General features: G+C 42.0%; 2 protein-coding genes across 3 annotated transcripts; one reads left to right on the plus strand and one right to left on the minus strand.

Moving 5' to 3' along the window:
• Positions 1 to 4,826: 4,826 nt before the first annotated feature.
• tada3l (transcriptional adaptor 3 (NGG1 homolog, yeast)-like) lies at positions 4,827 to 9,476 on the minus strand. Of its 2 annotated transcripts, none has more exons than XM_008293442.1 (9): positions 9,405 to 9,476; positions 8,344 to 8,591; positions 7,964 to 8,211; positions 7,668 to 7,773; positions 7,384 to 7,519; positions 7,159 to 7,262; positions 6,881 to 6,987; positions 5,505 to 5,696; positions 4,827 to 5,391 (listed from the first exon to the last, which is right to left on the minus strand). In XM_008293442.1, the coding sequence occupies exons 2-9, from the start codon at positions 8,551 to 8,553 to the stop codon at positions 5,199 to 5,201; spliced, it is 1,296 nt and encodes a 431-aa protein (XP_008291664.1). In that variant the 5' UTR covers positions 8,554 to 8,591; positions 9,405 to 9,476; the 3' UTR covers positions 4,827 to 5,198. The 2 variants fall into 2 exon arrangements, with proteins under 2 accessions (XP_008291664.1, XP_008291663.1); XM_008293441.1 differs by lacking the exon at positions 9,405 to 9,476 and adding an exon at positions 9,124 to 9,265.
• Positions 9,477 to 9,686: 210 nt separating this feature from the next.
• arpc4l (actin related protein 2/3 complex, subunit 4, like) lies at positions 9,687 to 12,426 on the plus strand. Its single transcript, XM_008293448.1, has 6 exons — positions 9,687 to 9,781; positions 10,482 to 10,600; positions 10,941 to 11,052; positions 11,155 to 11,250; positions 11,548 to 11,718; positions 11,885 to 12,426. The coding sequence occupies exons 1-6, from the start codon at positions 9,779 to 9,781 to the stop codon at positions 11,888 to 11,890; spliced, it is 507 nt and encodes a 168-aa protein (XP_008291670.1). The 5' UTR covers positions 9,687 to 9,778; the 3' UTR covers positions 11,891 to 12,426.
• The last annotated feature ends 333 nt before the right edge of the window (positions 12,427 to 12,759 follow it).

The following is a 12,759-nucleotide window of genomic DNA, read 5'->3' on the forward strand; positions in this document are numbered from 1 at the left end:
GCATTTTGACAGACTAGAAAAGGAGCCCAAGAATCTTTATCTGCGCCTCACCAATGAGCAAAGTCCAGACAGGCGGGGCTGAACGAGGCGCAAGAAACTGATTTGCATATGGACTGCCGAATTCAGGATTCACACAAGAAAAGCATCAACTGCCATGCAAATAAAAGCAAATAAGATTCAAACTAGTAAAAGAGAGGTCGAAAATGCGAGAGCACAGGAGCGTTTTGTGTGTGTGTGCAGTGCTTGGGACTCTTAGACGTCCACGCAGTTGTTTGTGCTTCTGAGTTTGGGCCGAAAGGTCTTTCCAGTTTTACCACAACAGCAACAGCAGCCCTCTGGGGAAGGACAAACCATGACATCAGAACAGTGGAGAAGCAGCTCCGAAGACAATAGTTCTCTGTGCAGGAGAAGGGCCGAGGCGTGGCCTGGCCGGACAGAGGCTCTTCTCAGCGGACCTCAGCAGCTGTCTCAACCTCTGTCTGTATCTCTGTCACACACACAATCTCAATTCAGCATGAAAGCTGACATAGCATTAGGACAAAGGGTCAACAGATTTATGTTAAAGCCCCTTTACCCCTATGTGTCTCCACGTGTGTGTGTGTGTGTGTGTGTGAATGTGTGTGTGTGCATCCGTGTGTCTGTCCACGCTCAGTTCCAGCTCAAGAACGCAGGGACGTAGGTGGAGTAGGAGAACCCCAGAGAAAGACACATAGTTCATTTCACTGTGGCAAAACAAAGAGCCAATGGATGGAGAGAAGCCCCCCACTGATCTGGGATGATAGTGGATAAGTGAGCATGTGTGCACACGTAAACACACAACACCACAGCCTGCCCACATGACGGCACTGTACTTACACTCTATTTGTGTGACGTATGGCGCGCCAGAATACTTCAAGTTATTTACCCAGACCCTCAAGTGGAGAGTCCTCTTCTTCAAACAGCCGTAAAGGTTTACAGGCCGTGACAGCGAGGAGCGAAGAAGCTCACCACGAAGCTGAATTTCGCATGAGGAGAGAGCTGTTAGCCAGAAGTCAGAGCCTCACAGATGCAGAGAGCCTCAGGGCCATCTGGATTGTCAAAAGGAGTCTGGCTCGCCTTTAAAAAAAAACACACACACACACAACTGCTCAATGTGGGATGTGCAAACAGCGGACGAGCATCATTGAGCGTGTATGAGCGGTGTATCAGCACAAAACCCACCTGCCCTTCAGTTTACGTCTAATGACAACAAATGCAACAAAAGCCCTGTGTGATACGCCCAACCTCGAGGGGCCGCCACAGCCGTCTATTCAGACGCTCATTCACCTGCGAGAAGGACTCAATAGATCTGCATGTTATTAAAAAGCATTATGAATTTGTGTACACTCAGGGAAATAAGGGTGCTAACTGGAACCAAAAACGGTCCTTTGTGGTGATGCCATAGAAGATCCGTTTTTAGTTCCACAAAAATACAGTTTTCTTCTTTAGAGAACCTCCAAAGGTGCCTCAAAGAACCATAAAAAAATAAATAAAAAAACTTACTTAGGCATCATAAATCCAATCCAATGAACTTTAGTACAAATAGGTTCTTTAAGGAACTATTTTCAATGTAGTTCAATTCAATTTGATTTGATTTGTATAGAACAGTTTACAACACATGCTATCACACAGCACTTAACAAAGTAAGGTTACAAATTAGTTCTCACCTGGTTCTGTTTCTATAACAAGGCTTGATAGTTGTTTGAGTGATTTTTGGGCAAAAAATGTAAGAATTTGCAGCATTTCTGGGTCCCCTCCATTAAAACACATATAACACATTTACTCACTGTTTTCTTATGTTTTATAATCCAAATGATTAATCGATTAATTAAGAAAATACTCAGCAGAATAATTAATAACAATCATCAGTTGCAGCTCTACTTGGATGCTATTATCTGCACCAAACCAGTCAAAAATGAAGAAACTTTAGTACTTTGAAGAACCGCATAAAATGCGTAAAGAACTATCTCCTAAATAAAGAGGTTCCTCAAATGGTGATGGCGCTTTAAAGAACCAGAGAGCCTTCTGACGATCCATTTAAATACCAATATTTGTCTGAGAGTAGAGGATACCCTGCCTACACGATGGTTGGGTCATTCTTGGAGACCCCGATCTGGCTGCAAACTCTGAGCTGTCAACAAGGACACTAAACATGAGCTATTAGGTTGTTATTTAAGCAGCATACCATTTTTCTGAAAAGATGGCTGCTGTATTATTGTGGGTTCAGTTTGAACTAAAGACCTTGTCGTTACAGCAGCTATATTCAAAGACACTAACCATGCAAATAATAAGAAGAAGGGTTTGAAAGTGGCACGTTTCTTTGTGATGAGCTGCTGGATGTCTGTGAGGATCATAAAACTGACAAGAGATGCTTGAATCTGAAGGTCTGTGTGCTCTTTCCCCTTTAAAACATAAACAAGCAGGCTGACTAATTACAGTCCCAAGGCCTGAAGTTTAGAACGTCAGGAACAGGTTGACAGGTTGACAATTTCAGTAAGATTTTACTTCAAGACTTCATCGTGGTGCCAGATTGTTTTCTTTCCAAGAGCCTGTTAACCTTTGTAACAACAGAGTCAAAACAGTAATGTTACAACCATGAGTATAACATGACTCACTAACAGAGGTACTGCAGTTTTATCAGCAAGCAAATATATTGGTGCTTAATAATCTTGTTGTTGCAGTAGGTGGTATGATAGTTGGTACCTATATTTAAAAGAAATGTACAACATTCTCCCTGAATATTTCAGTTTGTGAACTTTAGTACCAAAACCTTTGGATCTTAAAAGTCATGTGAGTAACACATCTTTTAGTTTTTTGTGTCGTTTTGTGGCACAGAGGGGGAAACTATCAACAAGGCAGAAGAAAAAGCGTATCATGGATGATGGTTACCACCAAAGAAATGCTTTTTGGAACTTCTCACAACCAGTGATTGGGAAAATAAAACTACAGCATTAATGGGGACAAGTCCTCCCACTTCTAAATACATATTGAACTCTGAATCCAGTTGGGTCAGCAGCAGTGTGGCAGTCGTTGCTGTGACCATGTGATAGTTTGGTCAGGAAGTCTGACTGTGAAATCCCTCTGGATCACTGTGCTGCTCTGTCGCTCTATAGGATGAACTGAGTGACCCTCCCACACAGCTGCACACAGTCTTCTGCTTTATCCTGGGATCAAGATCAGTGAGGATGTCTTCAAGTGAACACTGAACACACAACACAATGACACACGCTGTGTTCAGGCAATGCCAACCGAAGGCCCTCCGCTACGTAAAGTCCGCCTGCCTGACCAGTCAAAAGGCAGTGACTGCCATCTAGTGGTGCCTCAGGACAAAGGAGAGCTTTCCTCAGTTACGGGAAGAGACTTTTCATATCCCTGTTTTCCAAGAAACATAAAATGAATCAGTTCTAAAATACTTTCATCTACATCTCAGCAACTAGACGCTGGCAATGTGGTCTGTTAGTGAAGAATAAAACTGAAAACACAGCTTCTCCACAACAGGCATTTTGGAAAGTATTTAACCCGACTGGAAATATTCCCTCTCCGCTGCTTGTCAACATTAAATCATAGTTGATGTAATATGGCTTTTTCAACAAGAATTTAAAAAATAGGATACTTTCATGTCAAAGAGAGTGAGTTTTACATTGTAATCTGAATGAACTAAAAATATAGACGGAAAAATAAGTGACAGCAGAAGTATTCAGCTCCTCTAAGTCAGTATTTAGTTGATGCACCTGTGGCTACATTTACATTAATCCTCTGTGGATGGTCTCAGTCAGCATTGCACATCTGGATGCTGCAATTTTATCTCTTTCTTTGTTGCAGAACTGCTATAACTGAATATCCCTTTTCAATTTCAGCCACAGATTCTCAGTTGGGGGCTGCAAGGTAGCGCAGATGGTAGCACTGTCACCTCACAGCAGAAAGGTCGCCAGTTTGCATCCTGTGGGGACACCAGGATCTTTCTGTGTGGAGTTTGCATGTTCTCCCCGTGCAGTGTGGGTTCTCTCTGGGTTCTCCTCCCACAAGGTCCAAAAACATGTTGAGGTTAATTGGTGATTCTAAATTGTCCATAGGTGTGAATGTGAGTGTGCTTGTTGTCTGCCTCTATGTGTAGCCCTGTGATAGACTGGTGACCTGTCCAGGGTGTCCCCTACCTTTGCCCTAAGTCAGCTGGGATAGACTCCAGCCCCCCCGCGACCCTAGTGAGGATTAAGCGTTGTATAGACAATGGATGGATGGATTGTCAGTTGGATTAGATGTGAGCTCTGACTCAGCCACTCCAGAACATTCCCCGTGTTGTCTTTAAACCACTTCTGTGTAGCTTCGTGTCGTTGTCTTGCTGGAAAACGAATGTTTTCCCAAGTCACGGGTTTCTTACAGAATACATCAGGTTGTCCTCCAGGATTTTTCAATACATTTTATACAATTTACTCACCAACTTTTCAATCATAATACATCCTGTGATGCCTTCTCTGTGGTTCTGAATTGTATTCTTAAATGAGAAGCTGAAACTTTAGTGCAACATTAGTCTGTATGATGAACCCAAGTTATGTCTGCTATGGCCGAATGTTAAAGAAAACGCACTACTGGATGTGTTCATTTTAGTAAATGAAAGAAGTATGTCTGTCCGCCGAGTGCGGACATGGGAAATAGACAATAAGCACATAAAAAGAGCGACACAAAAAAAAACAAATCTGCTATTTGAATAAGCAAAAACAGTTTTTTTCTGTTGCTCAAGTTGGTGCCGTTGTTAAGCACTGATGCACGTCTCCTCTGATTTGTCTGTTTCACACACATACAAAAGCTGCCCTTAAGTGGTACTGATTTATTCCAACAGTTAGTTATTGTTTTCAAAGCATTACAATGGTAAACAAAGTAAAAAGAAACATAAAAACTCAACTGACAAAGAAAAATAAAATCTGAAAAAGGTGTAAAAAGTCTGATGCATACAGAGTGTTACTGATCAAATGAGATTTCTGTTGATGGCATAAAAACTACTACAGAAACGTCCCTACACAAGTCATGCAGGCCTGCAGTCAACTGTATCTTACATAATTATGGATGCAGCTTTTCACTGACCGTGTGACAGCTGTTCTGATCTGTGCCAGTTTGTGGGAAAAAGATGCTTCTTCCAACATTTTTTTCGGGTCAAAACAAACCCACACAAACTGTTGCTTCCTCTATCCATCCAGTAACTTGAGGATGCTCTCCCTTTCCTTCAGTGCTTTCCAAGCCTGATCTTTCTCCTTTTTAGTTGGAGTGCGTTTCTTCTGTCTGGCTGCCATGATTCGCCGAAATCCTTCCATCACCTCATTATCAGACACCCTGACTCTCTGCCTTAATTCCTGCTTGCGCATCTCTTCTTTCGCCAGCCTGTGAGAGAACGACAAATAAAAAGTTTCACATTATCAGCCTGTCAGTGAGCTTTAATAAATATGCATTTAATTGTTGTGGTAAATGGAACCACCGTCAGTCTGTGTCCTTACCGGAGCAGCTCCTGCTTTCTGGCTCTGTTGTGAGCAGTCAAGGCTTTGAGTTCCGCTTGTCTCTTCTGCAGCTCTGCAAGAACCTCATCCTCAGAGTCTCCTCCTTGTCCAGGTCGCTCCTCAGAATCCAGCAGCCCCTGAGCTACCAGCTCCTCTTTGATTCGTGCTTCCAAAGAACGAGTATGAGGAACACTGGAGAGGTGAAAGAAAGACAGGAAATTAGATATTTGGATGCACAAATAGAGGTATAAATTAGCCAAACTCACAACTAAATTACAGTCAAAGTGCGTGTGTGTGGAAGGCAACAGAGCCACAGATTCTAAATATTTCAGGATCAAAACCAACATGTACCAGCCTAATATCAAGGAAAGTATGTCAAATTTTCAAATGTCACCATCTTAAATTTTACTACCATTTCATCCATCGAAATGTGAGAAACTGAAATAAACAAGCATGTCAGCATGTGCATAAATAGTCTTGCATCCAAGCACAAATAGCTGTGATGGAGCTCAGGACTCAACCTGAGGACGGCTGCTATGTAACAAACGATTTACATGGAATAATTAAAAGTTATTGCTGGTGTTTTAGGTGCGTAAATGTGGTCTGGAGACCCTTATGTGAATCTTGCTGCTGTCTGATGCCTCAGGTATTTAAAAAAACTCATAAAAAGGAAAGACTTCTCAAACAGCTGGAACTGACAAACTAAACTTCAGCTCCTGTTAATGTCTGATCAAAATCTTTTTTTTTTTTTTTTTTTTTTTTTACGATTAGTGAGTCTCATTGATCTGTTCAGATTAATGAGCTTGATGAAGATACTGTAGGGCAACGTGAACGAGAGAGTTTTGTGATTTATTCAGACAAAATCAATTTGTGCTCTCCGCGATGTTTATGACTCAGTATTGGTGCCTATCCATTAACGTGACTGCATGCAGTTTGGACTTGTGAAGTGTTGACAGCGATATGTTACTAGATCTGACCTAGTACGATTGTCATTGTGACTTTTGCAGAAAAGTAATCAAGGTGCTCATTCAGACATAAAGCCAGAACACTCAGATGCCATCAGACTGACAGAAAAGAGTGCATGTCTGAAAGAGGCTACATGTGTAAATAGATCCATGTTAACTGCATTTATGTACGCTTTGGGGAATCATAGCTCCAGACTTGGGTGTTATAAATGACAGTGACAGGGGACTGACCCATGAAAGCAGCCTAGTTTTCATCAACCAAACACAGCTTGAGCATGTGTTTGTTATTATTCTATGTCAGATATTGGGGTCTGTGTAGGAGAGGAGTTTGTGTTGGTGACCTTAAGCGGATAAACTGATGCTGGTGCTTTTGATATGTCATAGATTTATTTCACGTTGCAAATACCGCACCTAAAAGCTTTTCCTTGACTTCGAGGAGAAGTCCCAGCACCGTCATTCGCATCCTTCCCTGAAATGTCTGGAATAGGAGAATCCTCCATGGGGGATATAATGTTCTCCTGGAAGAAAACAAATATTACCAAGTTAGCCACATGTTTCAGGGTTTACACAACACAATATATACACGAACATTTGTGATGTCTTCTTTTATTCATTTGTATTTTCAAAAGCCATTACATTTTGGGACATTTCTCATAGTAGCAGCTGGATCAAAAGATATAAAGTCTGACCTCTACAAGAGCCTGCAGCAGACGCTGTGTGAGAGGACCAAAGGGACAGCCATCCTCTGGAGATTCATGCTGGGATTCTGACTTTTTCAGCAGCGAGTCCACATCTACAGTAGTTTAACATGAAGATGCATATTAAGGTTGATACATCTCTCTGCAACTACAGTCTGCTATGGTGGGACCGAGTGCAAACTAGTTCAAGTACAGTCATTTTAGGTCTTCTCACACCTTTTGCATCCAGTTCCGACAGCGGCCCTCCCATGAGGTTCTTCTTCTTGTCGTTGGCTCGTGCTCCTTCCCTCTGCTCCTCCAGCAGATCCTCTTGAGCCCACCGCTGAGAGTAGTGTTTCCCCAATGCTGGAATCTACAGTTAACACAATGAGCATCCATAGCTCAATGTACTTTTAGATAGTACATTTTACTTAACACTACTAAGATGGGAAAATGTAGTTGGTGCATGGTATTAAGTTATTTGCAAAACAGCAACAGGTGCAAGACTTTTTGTGACATACTTTGAAATACTCTGCTTCATCCTCAGGAGGTTTCAGAAGCTCCTCTAACAATCGGATCTCCTCATTTGTGATATCAGCACAATATGGCTCAACTGACGCCCAGAATCTGAAAACCAAAAATGTTGTCATATATCAGTAAAAACACTTGAAGGAAGTTGATTGAGTATGGCTTTTATTTTTTTACTTTAGCACACAGTTGGGGAAAAAAAACACAATTCATTTCAGTAAAAAAAAAAAAACGAAACATAACTGTTAAAAGGCAAATATACCTGAACTGATGACTAATTGCTACTGACCTGTTGGGAGCGTCATTTTTAGGAGTACGTGGAATGTCTTGTGGATCATCTGTAAATTCATACTCTTGAACTTTTGGCTGCAGGTTTTTGGATTTGGGTCTACCGGGACCTGGTCCTGGTCCGTGACCTCCTTTGCCATCCAATTTCTGCTTCTTTGGTTTGTGGCGAGACGTGGCTGCGGGGTCTGGGTCTTTTCCCGGTTTCAGAAAGCGCTTATCTCCCTTCTTGTCCTGCCAGTCTGTGAGGATCTGAGATGGTCCACAGAAAACAGAAGCAGTGTAAACAGCGGCGTTTTGGAAATACTTGTCTTCTTTTAGAAATCACAGTTACATACAAGTGAGTTGTGATGAAAACCTGATGACACACAAGTTAAATCCTACCTGTCTCTGTTCCTCCAGGGCCCGGAGGCGGCGGCTGGCTGAGGACAGCAGGGTCTCCAGCTCCAGCTGCAGGGTATCCAGCTCTTCGATGCCGATGCCATCGTCCTCTGAGCGGCCCAGCACAGCAGTGTAGCGGGGACATACCTTGACGTGTTCAACGGGTTTGAAGTCATAATATTTCAGTGGGGGACAGTCCTTCAGCTCACTCATGATGCTGTGCAGCAGGGACCTGGCAGTGTCTGATTAAACTGACACAAGAACATGGACAGTGTGGTTAATTGATTTATTTCAAACTCTACGAGCTTCAGTAAAAAGTAACTGGACTTCTCTTTTTTGGGGGGTCTTGAAGCAATTTCTTCTCTCATTCAAAAGATTTGATGCTTCTTTAAAGCTCTTGGATGTGAGGTGAAACGTATACAAAAAACAAACAGAGAAGTCCGGTTGCTTTTTATGGAAGCTCTGAGGGTTACAATGACCTAAAATACTGAGAATCTTCACAGACAATATTAAACTCACACACAGTGGAGTCGTGCTCTGTTTTTCTACCCATGTCTGAATACAAATACAAGCACCCAAACAAACGGCTGCTTCAATCGATCAGCAGCCCGCTGGGCCCAAACTGCCTCAAGTTACTCTTAAATTCAAACAGTGGTCGCTTGTGCTTTCACGATTTGAACACAGAGGTTTAGCATGACTGCGTTTGAAAATCACAAGAGCTTAAATGTACAAATGCAGAGCACAGATGTAAATATTTGAATGTTTAAGAGGTACGATGATTACCGTCAGTGAATGGCGTCCATGTTGGAAACAACCATTGTGGTAACACAAGTGTCCGAAACAAATTCAAACGATATTATGACATATTATAGACGAAATAACACATTTAAGACAAAAATGTAAAATAAGATAACATTACAAAATTTAACAGAACACTTTAACTCGTAGCAGCTAGCAAAACAATCATGAAGAGTTGTAAATACATGGACCTAATGCTACAATGGTATCATCGGAACAAACCATTTTGTGTCTAGGTGCGTTAAAACAAATAATATGCAACAAACCTTGTATTTGAAGGGTCGAACTGGCACACATGTGTAATGACGTTTTTTGTTGTTGTTGTTGTTTTTAAAAAACACATATTACTTAAAACGTGTTACGATAGACTAAAACAGCTCATAATCCAACCTTGGCTGAATAAAATGTCTCCTATTCACACAACAGAATGGACGCACCGTAGGGTATGCTCGTTTTACTTTTATAATACTCCACCCGGGCGGAGTAGTAAAGGCAAACGACGAAGTTACAGCGACTGAGGCCTCATCGGGCGGAGAGTTAACTTAGAACAAACGCACCGTAGCTTTACTTGACTATGTAGGATTTACGGAAGAGTCGTTCCAGGCGTGGCTCAGGAACTTCCGTCTTTTACAGCGCAAAAATGGTAAGTCTCCTGCTCTAAATGTATCGTTTTATTTTATAATTTAGCCACTTATCCCTACTAGCTATGTCTACATTCAAGGCGAGTTTAGCTAGCTAGCTTCCTGTTGCTCGTAGACGGAGTTTGTGGTTGGCTGCAGTGAAATGAGAGGACGGGCATCCTTGATACGGTTTGCAGAAACTAGAGTGACTGAGCTGAGCTGTCTTTTCCTCTCGGCCCCTTTTTTCCCCCCTTCGTTACTGTGCCTGTTAGCTCTCTCATAGCTTTTGACATTAGACGGTGGAAGAGCAGCGTATATCTTGTGGAAAAGGCTAGATTGGCTGAGCTGCAATGTCGGGTACCTGAAAGCATCACATCTGCTAATGCAAGCAAAAATCATTCACTTCTAAAGGAAATCTACGTATAACTTAATTGCATTTGTTTGATACTGATATTGATCTTCCTAAAATGACTGGTAGTGGATTTTTTTAAAAGTATGAATGTAAGTAGGATATTCAGCCACTGCATCCCTGCACACAGTTTATGTTGGACACTGATCAAACCTGAGCTCATAGACTGACCCTGCTGGCTGATTCACCCACACTAGACTGGGAGGTTCACTTTGCATGTACTCTGACCTAAATAACAAATAGTGTCATCCTGTAAAATATTCCCTGCACAGTGTTCCACCCAGGCATTGATTTTATTCTCTCTCTCTCCCCAGACAGCGACTCTGCGCCCCTACTTAAACGCTGTGAGGGCCACTCTGCAGGCAGCCCTCTGTCTGGAGAACTTCTCCTCTCAGGTGGTGGAGCGTCACAACAAGCCAGAGGTGGAGGTCAGGTATGTTCAGCAGCATGGTATTCTCACTATTTGGCTTCCTCTGCTTTTCTTCTTCATGTTTCTCCTGCCCTTAGGGTCTATTTAGATAATCTGCTGCTGTCATGCAAGTTTGGACTTGTGCAAACGTAGAAAATCTAAGAGGGAAGAAAAATGACAGCATGCATGGGCAGGGCTGTAAAATAGTTCGGCAGGGGCTTGTCGCGGCCTGTTTGCAGGTGTCTTCCCAATGCAACCAAGAGGGGAGGAATCACTACAACTTCGAGGGGTCTGTGTTGTAGTGACTCGAGCGCAGCAATGACGAGTTGAAAATTGAGAAGGCCTGTTTTTGTTGTCGTCACAGGAGCAGTAAGGAGCTTCTACTTCAGCCTGTGGTGATCAGCCGCAATGACAAGGAGAAGGTTCTCATTGAGGGATCCATCAACTCTGTCAGAGTCAGCATTGCTGTCAAGCAGGTAATTAAAACCAGCAGGATTTTGACTTTTTTTTTTCTGTTACGAGCGGTTTGTCATTTTTTTTCGCAGTCTAATGTGCTGTTAAATTTTTTTCGATTGTAGGCTGATGAGATCGAGAAGATCCTTTGCCACAAGTTCATGCGCTTCATGATGATGAGAGCGGAGAACTTCTTCATTCTGAGGAGGAAACCAGTAGAGGTAAAGGATGGAGCAGGGGAGGGTTAATCTGGGTTGTATGCAGGATAATTAAAGCAGTGTGTGACAGAAGAGGAATTAATATACAGTGTCAATGTGATGGGAAGATGTGAAATGAGGAACTGTGTAAACGGCTGACGTCAAAAGGCTCTCCATGCACAGATGTTGTACAAACCGCACACAGACATCTAATACATCAGTAATTACAACATACATTTTCATTGAATACAGTTTGTGATGTTTATTTTTTTTTTTAGCTCTGACTCATTTTTTTCCTCATTTCCTCTTTTCTGATTTTAGGGATATGATATTAGCTTCTTGATTACCAACTTCCACACGGAGCAGATGTACAAACACAAGCTGGTGGACTTTGTCATCCACTTCATGGAGGAGATCGACAAGGAGATCAGCGAGATGAAACTGTCCGTTAACGCCAGGGCCCGTATTGTTGCTGAAGAATTCCTCAAGAACGTAAGCGACTTCTTTTTCTGCCCCCAAGGCCTAGAATCTTTATCTTGTTTGTGTTTTTTTATAAATGCATTTAAATGTCAGACTCACCGCTGTAATTTAATTGTGTGCTCACATTGTGTGAATAAACAGAAAGATAGAATATAAGAGGATGTTATCTTCTCCACAGTTCTGATGACAGTGTTGTCCTCGGTCCAGTACAAGCCTGGGAACACTCAAAAGAGCCAATCGGCACGAGAGAGGAGAACTAAAGGAGTAAACAGCCAATCAGCGAGGAGATGAGAGGAACGTGACCAATCTGGCAATGACAGCCTTTGCACCCGTCTGGAGTATTTCCCTGTACTCATGAATATCGATTACTGTATATAATGAAATATTTACCAGTTTCATTTTCAGCCACTTAGAACAAATCCCCAAACAAAGGCGGGTCCTTAAAAGTATTAATCAAGTTGATAGCCATGATTACAGGGGCATTAAGGACGTGTTGTTGCAAGTGAAACAACCAGGTTTTTGTATTTTGTGTATGTGAGTCTGTATGTTCTGTCACTGCTGTTTCAAATTCGTCTCCAAAAATTTCTCTGTTCAGGACATACATGTTTGAGGAAATAGTCTGTGTGGCATTAAATCACATGGAGATGTCTGTAAAAAGAAAAAACAAAAAACGGCTACAATAACCCCACAGTGAAAGATAATAAAAGTCAGTTGTTTGTACCTTTCGGTGTTCATATTTGAAAACTGTCATTCATGGTTTGTGCTGCTGCGCCCATAAATGGATCAGATCTGTTTCGAGGAAGTTGTTTTTAGTTAGCGCTTTGGCCACATTTCATCGTGTGCGCAGTCGCTGTGTTATTTCAGCTGGGGGGAAGGGGAAGTGTTGCAGACAGAGCGTGTTTTTGGAGTCAGCATTAGTTGCCATTTACATATTTTTGATCCAAATTCTTTACCTTCAAAGAGAAGAAAATGTATGTTTCTATAGATTTATATGATGTTTAATTTATTTCAGAAGCATTATTGGCGGCATCACACGTAAACTTGCTTCACAAA

Source organism: Stegastes partitus, unplaced genomic scaffold (genome assembly GCF_000690725.1).
Source record: "Stegastes partitus isolate 25-593 unplaced genomic scaffold, Stegastes_partitus-1.0.2 Scaffold888, whole genome shotgun sequence".
NCBI lineage: Eukaryota > Metazoa > Chordata > Actinopteri > Pomacentridae > Stegastes > Stegastes partitus.

Bases quoted from the DNA above. Each gene is read 5' to 3' on its own strand.
- arpc4l (XM_008293448.1), top strand. The intron at 10,601-10,940 runs GTATGTTCAGCA...TTGTCGTCACAG, and splicing joins AAGCCAGAGGTGGAGGTCAG to GAGCAGTAAGGAGCTTCTAC. The intron at 11,053-11,154 runs GTAATTAAAACC...TTTCGATTGTAG, and splicing joins TCAGCATTGCTGTCAAGCAG to GCTGATGAGATCGAGAAGAT.
- tada3l (XM_008293442.1), bottom strand. From the start codon at position 8,553: ATGAGTGAGCTGAAGGACTGTCCCCCACTGAAATATTATGACTTCAAA. The intron at 7,774-7,963 runs GTCAGTAGCAAT...TTTGGTTTTCAG, and splicing joins AAAAATGACGCTCCCAACAG to ATTCTGGGCGTCAGTTGAGC. The intron at 6,988-7,158 runs GTCAGACTTTAT...GTTTTCTTCCAG, and splicing joins TGCTGCAGGCTCTTGTAGAG to GAGAACATTATATCCCCCAT.